Raw genomic sequence first — 14,632 nt, 5'->3', positions numbered from 1 at the left:
GATATCGAGATAATGGCGATACCAACGTCAGTGAGAGAAAGATAGAAAAGAGAGAGAGAGAGAGAGAGAGAGAGAAAGAGAGAGAGAGAGAAAGAAAGAGAGAAAGTCCTTTCGTCCCTCTCACTCTTTCTCTTTCATAAAAATTTTTCTCTATGACAATCCCTTAAGATACCTTCGATCAAATCGGTAGATACGCGTTTGAAATTTCATCGATACTTAAATCTTTTGATCATCCCTACTGACATCTTTTTTATTTTATTTTATTTTATTTTATTTTATTTTATTTTATTTTATTTTATTTTATTTTTAGTTGTTTTAATTTATTTTGTTCTTTTTATTCCTCTTTTGTTATCCTTTCATGTGGATGCTTTAATACGATAATATTCATTAATTTATTATACGTGTGTGTGTATATATATATATATTGTTTTTATGTAATCTTTTATATATAAAAAATTTAATCGTATAAAAAAAAATATATGTTACGTAATATTTTAACATTTTTACATAACCTTTTTACATAATATTTTATGTAATAAATATTTCATTATTATTTTTTAACTTGTCGAATCGATGTCTATTATTAGTACTTCGATGATAATATTCTTTATATCCTTTTATTTTTTTTCTTTCCTTCTTCTTTTTAATTATTATTATATATATATAAAAAAAAAAAAAAAACATTTTCACGCGTTATGTTATCTTTCTCTTGCTAGATACTTTCTCAATATTATTTCCATTATAGTATATGCATAAACAATCTCTCGTCAGATAGTTACAAATTATCAATGATTTCGTTCAAAAAGGTTATTACTAAATCGTATAATATAACTTCGCGATTGAATACCATACTGCTTATTATATTTCTCGAATATAATATGTATGTTTAACGTTGAAACGTTTATTCACAATTTAAGTTGATTAAACGCGATAATACCAATAATTAATCTCAATATTGGTGGGGAGAAGCTCTTTTAATATCCCGACTTTCTACATTTCATATTGGGATTTTCTCTTCTTCTTCTTCTTCTTCTTCTTCTTTTTCTTTTTCTTTTTCTTTTTCTTCTCTGTATTTGAATAATACTAAGCGAGAAAGAAAGAGAGAGAGAGAGAAAGAGCTGATTGCCAAAGAAAAAAACTATTTGCGTAGTCGAAGATATAAAATTCAAAGGGTAATCGAATATTTCCATGAAAGATTCCACAATTATACGAAGCTACAACGTTTGATTCGTTTTCTGTCATCTCACGTAATTCTTTAAAAAAAAAAAAAAAAAAAAAGAAATATATATATGTATGTTTTTTACAAAATAATCATCAATCATAACGATTTCGACACAATTAAAACATATTCGTATAACGCAATTATTTCCGTGCTGTTGCAAGGTCTAAGAAAAAAGAAAGATAAAAAAAGAAACAAACAAAGAACAGACAAAAATTAAACAGAAAATAATTGTACTCGCACTATAAGGAATTTCGTTGTGGGATGAACGAACGTTGTTTGATTTTTATATGGAACTTTTAATTATTGATCGATTCATTTGCTATATTCCTGGAAATGGGAAGAAAAGAAGAAAAAAGAAAAGAAAAGAAAAAGGAACAAAAAACCGAAAAAAAGACAAAGAATTTTAATATGAAATTTATTTTTTCTTTTTTCTTTTTTCCCTTCCTTCTTTTCCCCTTTTCTTTTTCTTTTCTTATAGTAGTCGTAACGTCAAAATTTTTTGTCCTGGACCCTCGCCAGGCCCCATTTTTCGTGATTTATGACCTTCGGAAATACGGGTCCAGCTTTTTCTCGCTAGGTCAAGCCTCAATGGGACGAAGGTCCGAACTAATTTCGTAATATGGGATCTGTAACCGCTGCTGGAAATTCATTAGCGGCTCGATAGCGGGGTTAGATTGAGATATCAGCTTGGACTTTTCTCGTTTACGATGAGATTTTTTCGACCGGTGCATAAGGTCGCCCATTTTTCTTGACGATAACAAACGGTTATTGACTTTCTCGAAATCTAAGATAGTTATTTATGAGAAACATTTATTTATTTTTTTTTTCCACCATTTTTTTCCTTTCTTTTTTCTTTTCTCTTTTTTTTTTTTTTTTTCTTCTCAAATCTCACCCGCGCCTCTCACGCGCCTATCACTCGCATTAATTTTAAATTACACACGAATCTTATATGCCCTTTGCTACTTCGAATTATTAAATATTTCCATTGTTTTTAGACGGATAAGAAAGAATCTCGTATCGGGAAAGAAAAAATATTATAAATTTAAAAACAGAAAAAGAAAAAAAAATACTATCAATCTTGTCGACAATCTCTTCGCCATTGACGAAAATTATAATCTCGAGTCTTTGTCACGTTCGCGTGTTAAGTGTTGATATGAAATGTTATGAATAATATGTTATGATGTCATGAGATACGATAAACAAAATGTATATTTAATAAATACATGATTATTTCATTCGATACGAGAATGATCAAATTTGTTGCTCAAACCGATTAACTACAGCCATCTGTTCGTAAGGCTATTTAAGATCGATCCTACTGTTGAACAGAACGAACCTTCGGTGATACGTATCGATGTATGGTAAAGAAGTTTCAAATAGATTTATTCTAAAATCGACCGAGTATATTATCATAAACTAAGAAACCTTTTTTATCGACGATAACTTATCGACGGTGATAATTTTAAGGATTAAACGAAATTATCAAAAATATTTCTAAATATTATTATCGTTGATTTTATCTTCCAAAAAAGTAGATAAAACTATTTCCAAAAAAATCTTAATAAACGATATTAATGAAAATAAGTTATCGATTACTTCGAATAAAAATTTAAATGTACTTTCGAAAAAGAAAAAAAATCAAAGTTACCACGGATATCAGTGAAGACCATAAATAAAGATATTGATTTGAGTGTGCAGCAGTAACTTTGTAATTTGAGATCAATTAACAAAAGATAAAACTGTTCCGTTGATCATAAAATGTTCGTTCTTTGACTGTCACGAGTACCGCATGATTTATGTGCTAATAATTACTCTCCGCATGCTCGCAGTAGTAACGACCGTGTTAATGCACAAAAAGTACAAGCTGCTAGTAATAAAAAAAAAAGATATAAAGAAAAAAGGAATTAAAAAATAATAAAATAAAAAAAAAAAGGAAAAGAAAGAACTTCAAAACGAGAACGATATATCGGTGTTTACTCAAAAAGATTCTTTTAAACATGTCAAATATCGTCCAGTTAATATTAAGACCAAATTAACGCGTCCTGTCGTGTCATGAACGACTTATATCCTAATGATTATGCGGATCGTTAGAAGGCTCAAGGGTCCGAGAAAGAAACTGGGCGTTAAAATCGGGCCGAGTTTGTTGACACTGAAGTCATAGGAAGGTAATCCACAGCTCGAGTTTTATCTTCAAGTGCCAACCATGGACACGCTTTCCACTTTTTTCCCACAGTAAAGAAACCTGAAAACATAAGCTAATACGGTGGTGTTAAATTTATTAGTTTATACCGTAGATCACGATATAAACTAATCATCATATAAATATAGATCACTTCCATGTATTCACACGAGTTTATATCTATCTCATCGATTGTTAAAGAATCTATATGACGTGCATACATACAGAGAGATTTACGAAATTCATTCTGCGTAAAAAATGATAAATTATTAAATAATAAATTATATAATGTGAGAGTTATAATGTTACTTATAAAGAAGTATATTACTAAATTATATTAGATATATAGTTATATCAAAATTATATCAATCAATGTATTATATGAAACTATTTTAAATATTTATATATATATATATATGCACATAATATAATAAATAACTATACTATATTATATTATAAATCAATTTTCCGACATGATCGATAAATTAATTTTCTGCTCGACGAAGTTTAACAAGATTTAAAAAATATATATACATATAAGATATTACATCGTAGAAAAATCAATTACGATGAAGATAAAAAAGAATGAATAAAACCATTTGATCTGAAATATCGTATAATGATTATATTAAGAATAATTTTGCAATCCAAAATTCCAAATTAGATTGGTTACGATGCCAATCACAAAAAAAAAACAGAGAGAGAGAGAGAGAAAAAAAGAGAAAAAAAAAGAGAGAGAAACGAAAAAAGAAAACGAAGAAAACGAAGAACAGATAAATATGTCCAACACCAATACGAACTTAAACGCGTCGTGTAAACGACGAGTGCGTTTTCCGTCGGTTACCGCAGAAAAATAAAAGGAGGGATATGCTCGGCAGTCTAGACAACCAGAAGCACGCAATTGTCTGGACCACTCGTGAGACGAAACGACGAAAGTCTCTTCGTAGTACTATGTAAGTGCGGGAACGTAGTAGTACTTTCGTAGCTTTGACCTTTTCAAGCACAATGCAGCAGGGCCTTTGCAGGACCGACCTTTGCACTCATCGACTGGACTTTCAATGGATACGTGTTTTCTCGTGTTTTTGTTTACGTCTAAAAGGAAATGATTTTTTTTTTTTTTTCTTTTCTCCTATTGTGACATTCGAATATCCTGTATAAGAAGAAACAAAAAAAAAAGTTAAGAAAAAAAGTAAGTTCATTCGTCCCTTCGTTATTCTAATAGCGCGTTTAGATCGATCGATAAAATTTATATCGAGATAATCGTTCGATTTGAAACAATAATTATTACAAAAGTGAAAAGTGTATTTGATGTTATAAGCTAATGTTATAAGATTATATAAATCAAAAAGATAAGAACGAACGATTTCATTAATTGTATGTATCCTCTTTTTAATCGTTTCTAATTCAATTCAAACATATTAAATATCAATAAAAATTAATTCGTGTTGCACGTGAAGAATCGTTCGACGATGATTATTAGACAAAAAAAAAAGGAACATAAAAAAAAAAAAAAAACCGAGAAGTTGAACATTCGTCGTGAAATTAGAACGCGAATTGTCAGAAATTGAAATCGATCCTTATGTACTTCGGTATATCCTTGATTTCCGATCTACATAGATCCAGATTATTTAAATGTAATTCGAAAAGACAGAAAAACAAAGAAACGGAAAAATATTTACACTATGTATATAAGCAAACAAGGAAGTAAGTAAACAAGTAAGTAAATATATACTTACGTCTCATTTGATTTTATCAATATATCCGAATTATTATCGATCCGATAAAAAAGAATAAAAATAGAAAAAAAAAAGATAGAAAAAAGAAAGAAATCGATGAGATGAAGAAGGATGAGAAAGAAGATGAAATCACAGACATCGTCTTATTGTTCGTAACATCCTCACGATGTTTTAAGGAGAGAAAAAGCAGATCCTGGGAAAGAAAGCAAAAGTAGTAAGAAGGGCACCATGGGCGGTATTTGACCTCCCACGAGCCTGCCACGACTAACAAGAAGAAGAAGAGGAAGAAAAAGAAGAAAAAGAAGAAGAAGAAGATGAAGAAAAAGATGATGACGATGAAAAAGGAGAGGAAGATAGAAGAGAAGATCGGACTGTATAGGAGATTTTCTATAAACTCCCGACGGATAGAAAGAGAGAGAAAGAGAGAGAGAGAGAGAGAGAGAGAGAGAGAGAGAAGTATCGGTGCCATATAGTCGCATGAAGCAGCTTATGTATTTAAACGCGAGACGGACGCGACGGACGGTCCGATCTTTCTTTCTCTTGACAAAGGGCCCTTTTGTATCTATACTATGCCATGTACTTACTTACTAACATGGACGTCGAGAACGTCTTGCAACTGGACACCACCGTTGCCATTGGCTTTCAGGATTTCTTTCGCTTCTGTCCACCTAGTTTTATAGTAATCGATTTAAATCCCACTTGGTAGAAATAAAAAAATATTCTTTTACATGTACATTCATTTAACAGATAAATAAGTAAGTACTTAATCGTTCTACGTTTCGATCCGTCGGGGATAATTATTTGATGAAGAAATTTTTAGATATCAGGGTTCAAATGTAAAGGTTCTTTTAATTGTTTAAATCGGTTCAAATATATGTGTGTACGTGTGTACGATATACATGTGATATAAATTATAATTAATAACAAATTATAAAAATGTATTAATGTATAATCATAATGTATATAAATTGAAATTAATTAAATATAATTTCTGGGAGATTCGATGTTTAGCTCGTATTTTTTGTAATTTATATTTTGTAATTTTACGTGACTTCTTGTTTCATATTAATTGATAAAATTAAAATCTTAATGAAATAAATAAATATCTGATAAGTTATATCTACCTCGTATAATCGTTATCTGTGATTTTTTGTGGAAAAATAAAATTCGAATTTTTCTTTTTAGATTAGGAAAAAAAGAAACGTAAAAAAAGAGAGAAGAAAAAAGAAAATTTCATGTTGGACAATGGGTTCGCACGCGTACCAGCAGGTCCTCGAGACGCCGTGACCGGCGTCGCTTTCCCACAGTTAAGAAGGCGCCTCGCTATCTCTTGGCGCCTACTATACACGACAGGGCCACGCATTCACCAACACAAATGCTTCTTCCTATTCGTAATCGTTCTTCTAACACATTAATCATCCCGATACAAATATATGAAAAAAATATATATATATATTTATACATACATATACATGTGTAATTATTATTTTAATGTTAAAAGTAAAGTAATTTCGAAAGGATTCTTTGGATTATACAGCAATATATCACAGTTCGTAAATCTGTAATTTGTTAATTGATCATATTAAAAAAGAATTAAAGGAATGTATGATCGTTATTACAATAATCGTAATATATAAATATAATATGTTATATCATAATGATGATATAAGATATACCCTTTCTATTTCTTTTTCTTTCTCTATCTCTATCTGTATCTAATTTTATATTGCATTATATTATATAATAAATATATCCATACACTGTAATACTATATTGCAATACTATGATAAATAACAATTATTATTATTGTTATAACTATACGTTATTACAAATAATTACATTATTATAAAAGAGTCTATCTGATGAAAAAAAGAAGGAAGAAAAGAAGAAAATTTTCTATTTTCTTTTTTTTTTTTTTTTTTTAATATTTCTTTTTTGTTTTTTTTTTCTTTTTTCTTTTTAATTTTTTCTCTTTTTAAATTAGCCGGTAGGATTGAGTTTCGAGGGTTCGATTTTTCGAATTCCAGGGTCGAGCTTCAAGGGTTCCGGGCGCCTCTAGAAAGAGAGGTCTGGATTATGTTACTTTCGACTCGTCGTCGAAATCGCAGACTCGAAAAAGGGGGGTACTATATTTCTCTCTTTTTGCTTTCGACTATTGGGGCGGGAAAAACGCATTGTTTTGTTTTTCTTTCACCCTCTCGTTTCGTTTTCGGGAATGATTCGTCACTGAAAATGAAACTTTTTAAATCTTGACGGGTGAATGTCACGCGTCCGACACACGTCACGATTCTTTCTCTCTCTCTCTCTCTCTCTTTCTCTCTTTTTCTTTCGTTTCTACATAAATTCTTCGTAAAATATCTCTCGCTTACGAGATGTAATCCGAAACTCTGCTCTAAACGATATGTCTGTAATAATCATGTCATTATTAAGCATAAACTTTGGCTAAGATCAAAAAAAGAAGATTTTGTTTCTTTTCTTTCTTCCTTCTTTCTCTTTTTTTTTTTTTTTTTTTTTAAGAAATATTAATTAATTAAAATAATTAGCAAAAAAATTCAGAACGTTACCCGGTCGAATAATTCAAGTAACCTTCATTATTACGATCAATTAATCAATTTGATAATTACCTAAAAGAAAAGAAACTGATCGAGTGAAATAAATTCAACCAAGATATTTCATCCCTTTATTACTTCAGCATTATATAATACTTCTACTATCGATTAATTAACTTGATATAATCGCACAAAAAGAATATTAGAAAACAAAGAAAGAAAGGAAGTAATTAAGTAAAATAATTAATAAAAAAAAGAGTTCTATCTACTACTGTCCCGTCAATACTTCAACCTTGTTTTATATCCACGATCGATTAATTAATTTCACCATAAACGATCTATATTATCGATTCGATAAATGATGTTTGACGATTCATTCATTAATCATAATATGTAAAAACGATCGAATTGATTTCTACTTGAAAATATAATAGATCGACGTTATCTAGATACTAATAATATCTATACATGCATTTAATCGTCTCGTCCAGAATGGCGAATGATATATATATATATATATATATATATATATATATATATTCTTACTTACGTAAATGAATCTACATTTGTCAGTCAAACGCATTTAATCGTAAGAGTGCTACGAAGGACGACTTGGATCCCTCGATCTTTCGATTGGTCAAGTCAACCAACATAGGCGGGTCTTGGGTTTGCTCCTCCGCCCTAACTCACTCGCACGTTATGGCTGTCTACCAAGCAAAAAGTTTATTTCGCATCGTGCTTTTACTACTTGGTTACTTATTCACTTACTTACATACTTATTTCCAATCTTAATTATAATGCGTTGCGAACGGACATGCTCGTCATTATTCGCTATATTCTTTTTTTTTTTTGACCTTCCTTCGTTATCTTCACGTTGGATGTTCAAAAAAAAAAAAAAAAAAAAAAAGAAACGTCCTCTTTTCTTTTTCTTTTCAACATTTATTCATTCAGTTATTACCCGAAATATTTTTTAATTGAGACCGATGATAAAAAAAATGAAAACAAATCATTAAATACCAATCGTCGAAGTTGAAGATTGAAGTTTTTTAAAGCAATCTACATAATAATAATAATAATAATAATAATAATAATAATAATAATAATAATAATAATAATAATTAAAAAAAATAATCAAAGAATCAGTATTAAATGTCGACGATCGAATAATTAAAAATGTAACAAAATTATTTTCTCCAAGAAAAGATCACAACTTTCATAAATTTCAATCGACGAATATGAAAATCTATAAAATTAGATAGGCATTAAAAAAATAAAAGAGACTTAGTATAATTAAATCTTTGATATAGATTAAGAGTCCTCAGTTGATGAAAGTAATTGAAAAATCCTTGATGATGATCGTCGAAATAAAATATATATTTATTATAATAAATGATATAAGAAATGAGTATAATTAAATGTAACATGAAATTGAATACATTACAAAGAGAAAGAAAATGATATACATATTTACGTACACTCACACACACACACACACACACACATATATATATATATGTCTGAGATAAAACGACCACCCCCATGGAGCGGTAGCGCCAGTACGTGGGTGTGCTGGTAAAAATCTCATCTTCGCGAGCAGAGAACACATCGAGGAGAGGAAGGACACGCGCTTACGCATACATAGACGTTGAAAAAGGAACAGGGGCGCGCGCGCACACGCACGCAAGCTTCTATCGTTTCGCTGTCCCTGTCCGACGAGAGACCCCAACACTTGACTCTCATCGTGAAACCAAGTCACATTACACGTTCGCCCTCCGACCTGACCGTTCCATGACCGTGATCATCCCTTAAAAATTCTACAAGTTACTGACGTATTTTAATCGTTATCATTATCTCAATATCAAATCGAAAAGAAGATTCTTACGATTTCCAAAAAATCGATCGATTTCGAGTTTTTAAGATTTAATCGAATGTTCGACGTGTCGTCTTCAAAGTGTGAAATAAGTTAAACTTTTAAAAACGAGTGATCCGAATAATTTTCTATTCGAACAAGAGAGAAAATAAGTAATATTGATCGACAAAAATTTGTTTGCGTTACGTGTTTCTAAAATCTTCGAACGAATCGAAACGAACGGATAATGCTTTAGAATGTTGTCCTCTTCGATATCGGCTACTCCGTTCAGCGTGCGTGATATTCTTAACGAGGATCAACAGTTTGCAGTAATGGAGTGTTATCCTCATCATCAGCATCAACCTCATCATCAACAGCAACAACAACAACAACAGCAACAACAACAACAACAGCAGCAGCAATCACAACCACAACAACAACAACCTCATATACCGCAGGATTATTACGCGTACAATGTGGTGCCTGATAATAATTGGGACACGGAGAAATTCAAGGAACAAGGGGTGCCTGGTTATTCTCATTACTCCGAATTAAATCACGTACATCAGCTGAGTCAAGTCGTCCCGCCTTATCAAGAAACTCCTGTCACCGAAGATGGTCAGTCGTGATTTATTTATTTCTTATCGATATATATATATATATGTCTGTCTGACAAAAAAAAAGTGTTTAAAACTGACGATGATTTCAATTGATTACCTTTGACAATTAAAATATGTTGACGTATGTCTATGTAAATAAGAAATCAGATTCTGTCTTAGAAAAGTTTTACAATCGTCAAAATGAAATTTTTAAAGCTAGAATGTTTTAACTTTAATTCTAATAAGCGAATAAAATTTCTACTGATTTACTAGCTATTACGAATTCATGGATGATTAATTAAAGTTATAGAAACAGTTGAAATAATCTCATTTTCCTTTAGGGAACATCGTGACGTCGAGTAAAACGGAATTGCGAAAGAGTCAGTCTGGTAAAAGAACGAAAAGAAAACCAAGAGTATTATTTTCACAGGTGGGTAAATAATGGAAAATAATTATTAAACGAAAGAAAACTTCCATAATATCGTTCGAAAGGTTCATTATAAAAATTCGACGTTTATTTTATTCAGACACAAGTTTACGAATTGGAACAACGTTTCAAGCAACAGCGATACCTAAGTGCACCGGAACGCGAAATGTTAGCACAGAGTTTGAAATTGACCAGTACTCAGGTGAAAATCTGGTTCCAGAATCGTCGTTACAAAAACAAACGTGCTAGGATCGAGGATGCTGAGAAACTTCAAGCACAGGGTATTAAGAATCAATCGTTGAAGAAAATTTCTGTGCCCGTTTTGATCAAAGATGGTAAACCGAACGTTCACGAGGCTTACAACGTACCGTATTGGTCGAACGTTCGACCGGATATGTCGATGAACATTCAAGGAGACTTTAGAAGTTCCGAATCGATCGTCAGATTGAGTCCAGAATTCAGATCAAGTTCCAACGAGATGAGAATTGATTCGAATATCAGTCCTGAGTTCAGAAACGATGTCAATTCTGATCACAACAATAGACCTGTACTAAACGTCGACGTACAACAGAGACAACAAATGTTGCCAAATAACGAATACAGATCCAACTTCGTTTCGGATATTCGTCCTGGTGTTCACGAGTGTGTCAGAACGATCAAGACCGAATACAAAGGTACAACAAATCCTGTTAACGATCCTGTAACCTTTCCCGATTTGAAATGTGTACCGGCGGATAACAAAATGGTTGCTGAGTGTCGAGCTGGTATCATGGACGTCTCCAGTACCGAATACGGTTTCACGAATTATATCGGCCCGTTGAATTATCCAATGCAATACGTGAACACGATCGACGCACAAATATCCTCCGGAATTGATCAAAATCTTCAACGATTGTGGTAGACAATTGTAATCAAAGATTAACACGGTGATTTTCTTCGACGTACGAACTTAAATAAGTGTTTACATTTTTTTATTATCGAAAACACATCGACCAATGGAATCCGATTTTCCAATTAATGATTAATGGTTAGATTTTAATATTAAGGAAGAAGACGAAGACGGTATTGGTGGAACGACGAATCTACGAAATTTTTCTTTTTCTTTTTTTTTTTTTCTTTTTTTTTTTTTTTGTTTTCGTTTGTCTTTCAGGACACAAATCTTCACGGTCAACCAAAGAGGTATAAATAATAATTAAGTTTTACAGTTAGATTACTTTCTAAACGTCAACACGTGTAATTGTAGTTATCACTATAGAAAAGAAAAAAAAAGAAAAAAAAAGTTAATTCAAGAATTTAGTTATTTAGTAGTTATCGGCAGCTGTTCTGTTACTTTTTTTCTTTTTTTTTTTTGTCTTATAGCTTTAGTTAGGTAAGCTTTTTTCTTCTTCCTCTGTCTCTCTCTTTTTTTCTCTCTCTTTCTCTTTCATTCTCACTCACTCTCGGAGAAATCCAAGGATAGTGCCTTGAGTGGCCGCAACGGAAACCGCTTCAAGTGGTTTTTGCGGAAACATTTAGCTCGATATTCCGCGTAACTCGCGTCCCATCGTAAAATTCTTTTTTTAGATCATTCAGATCGTTCGAAGTGGTCCCAAAAACACCTGACCGTCACGATCGTTAAATAAATATATCGAAGTATCTTGAAAATCTTGAAGTGATCTCGTATTTCGAATTTCGTAGGAAGAAAAAGGTGGGAAAAGAAAAGAAAAGAAAAAAAAAAAAAAGAAAAAAGTAAAAAAAGATCGGACGATTCTCGATCGAAAAATTGCCACGATAATACACCTTCTCTCGTATCTTAACATAAATTCAAGTTCCTATCCTTCTTTTTATCGTCCTTCAGGATTTACGAAAGCAATGGTTAACATACATACACACGTCCCACTTGAACTCGATTAGCGTCACTCTCGGCTATACACCTTCCATCATCCGAGAAGTGATTTTCTTTTTTCATCGCGAACTATTAAATTTTGTTTTTCACTCCTTAGACACAAACATACAGACAGGCATAGGATATACGTAGATATATGTGTACGTATGTATGTACGTATGTGTGAGCGTACGTATAAATAAATTTAAGACGCGAAGAAGGGACAAAGAATTAACAACGTTGAGATAAAAAATGTGAAGATAGAAAGAAAGAAAGATAGAAAGAATTGGCGATAGAGAATTTAATAGAAATAATATGGCAAAACGGCATTTATAAATAGGTGAGTTCTGACAGCTTGAGCTAAGCCATGGGTGCCTTTTAGGTTATCGCATGAGCACGACGGGTCATCTGGCAGTCAAGTGCCCCGTACGTAGACGACTTTACGTCGGTGTGCATAACGTGAGTTCGTGTAAGAACTTGGTGCTCTCCTTGTAATCGTGTTTCGTGGTGCTACCGACGCTATAAAGGGCCATGGGAACATGCTGATAAAAATGTCAGTCTTAATTTTATAAAGATCGAGCGCGAACCTTCCCACGTGATCGTAATCGTGACTTATTATATGGGCTACGTATCTATGTATGTATGTATGTATGTACGTATATATGTATGTATGTATGTATGTATGTATGTATGTATATATGTACTTAAATGAAAGACAAACAGATAGCGATGATTGTGTTGCGTTTCTATCTTTCGATTTGAAAAGAAAAAAAAATAAATAAATAACAGGATTAAGTTTGATCATAATACCTTCGACTCGATGTAAAAAATGATCTGTGTAAATAAAATAATAAAATAAGCAAATTTTCATCAAAAAAAGTATCTTCTTTTCTTTTTTCTTTTTCTTCTTTTTTTATCTATTTCCACGATTTTATCCTCGAGAAGTAGTGTAATGTTTTTCTTTCCTTTTTTTTTCTTTTTTTTTTTTTTTTTGATAATATTAATTAAATAAAATTATTTCTTTATTAAATTTATTTATCTGATAATACGTCTTCATCTTTGAACCGCATACGGGAATACGCATACGATAAACACATTCTAGATTATTTCTTCTTTGTAAATCGATGACCGTCCATTATACGGTCGTATATTAATATGATCAATCACGGGACGTTTAATGTCGAAATACGATCCTATTTGCCTGTAAGCAAACTGTGGAGGAGCTAGAGCGAGGAATGAAGAGAGAGTGGGGGCAAAGACTGGCGCGGGGAGTACTCTCCAAAAGGGTAGGCACGCGATAGCGTTCAAATAGATTCCCTTCTTCTATGCATAAAACGTTTAACCACGACACATGACGTATATTGCCTAATTGACTCTTTTTTTTTTTTATTTTTTGTCCCTTCTTCCCATGAGTATCATTAATCACTGCTTCGTTGGATTCATCCCCTTCTCTTTCTTTTTTTTCTCTGTTAAAGAAAAAACAAGCTGACGTTTATCCCATTCGGAAACTTTATATTAAATAAAATATAATAAAATAAAGTTTTGATGGATCTTATCAACTATAGAAACGTTTGAAAATATTCTCTAGATCCTTGTGCCATCAGTTCATGCTTCTTTTCTAATTTAAGCTATGACTTAATACATGTACGTATTGCATACCATAAGTTTGACGTCGTGGCTACGACGACTATCGTCCAATAAAAAATTAAACGCTTTGATGATCTTAAAAGTTTGGAAAATTTAACAATCGATTGAATACAGTTATTAAAGTTTATTTTTTAAAAAAAAAATAATATTTATTTTTATCAAAAAAAGAGAAATACCAATAGTCGGTTATGCAGATTTTGTTCTTTACCATAATAAAGAAAGAAAACTTCTTTATCAACGACAGCAATATCATCTTCTCACATTGATTACTTTTTTACCGACTTTTGGTAATGTAGCTCTCTTGAAATTTTTCAAAAGACTATTTCGTGGTGCACTCTGTCAAATAAAATGACAAAACCGCGATTTCTATGTGAAATATTATCGAAAAGAAAAAATAAATAAAAGAAACAAAAAAATTAAGAAGAACCGATAAATCAAATAAAAATAACGAACGAATCGATCGGATCGTTTTCGTAAGTAGTCGGCGTCTACTGAAAAGTTTGCAATAAACTTCTCAATATACAAATCGTCTAAACACAAAAAGGGAACGAACTGCTTCG

The 14,632-nt window shown here is 31.7% G+C and overlaps 1 protein-coding gene across 1 annotated transcript; it reads left to right on the top strand.

Moving 5' to 3' along the window:
- Positions 1–9,658: 9,658 nt before the first annotated feature.
- LOC122630008 (homeobox protein Nkx-2.5-like) lies at positions 9,659–13,274 on the top strand. The gene is made up of 3 exons (XM_043813999.1): positions 9,659–10,153; positions 10,476–10,564; positions 10,662–13,274. The coding sequence occupies exons 1-3, from the start codon at positions 9,793–9,795 to the stop codon at positions 11,460–11,462; spliced, it is 1,251 nt and encodes a 416-aa protein (XP_043669934.1). The 5' UTR covers positions 9,659–9,792; the 3' UTR covers positions 11,463–13,274.
- The last annotated feature ends 1,358 nt before the right edge of the window (positions 13,275–14,632 follow it).

This window comes from Vespula pensylvanica, chromosome 6 (assembly GCF_014466175.1).
Source record: "Vespula pensylvanica isolate Volc-1 chromosome 6, ASM1446617v1, whole genome shotgun sequence".
NCBI lineage: Eukaryota > Metazoa > Arthropoda > Insecta > Hymenoptera > Vespidae > Vespula > Vespula pensylvanica.
The sequence above is the reverse complement of the archived record's forward strand: the minus strand, read 5'-3'. Positions and strand labels throughout refer to the sequence as shown.

Coding starts and splice junctions, on each gene's coding strand:
- LOC122630008 (XM_043813999.1), top strand. CDS start 9,793: ATGTTGTCCTCTTCGATATCGGCTACTCCGTTCAGCGTGCGTGATATT. Junction 10,154..10,475: donor AACTCCTGTCACCGAAGATG/GTCAGTCGTGAT, acceptor ATTTTCCTTTAG/GGAACATCGTGACGTCGAGT. Junction 10,565..10,661: donor CAAGAGTATTATTTTCACAG/GTGGGTAAATAA, acceptor TATTTTATTCAG/ACACAAGTTTACGAATTGGA.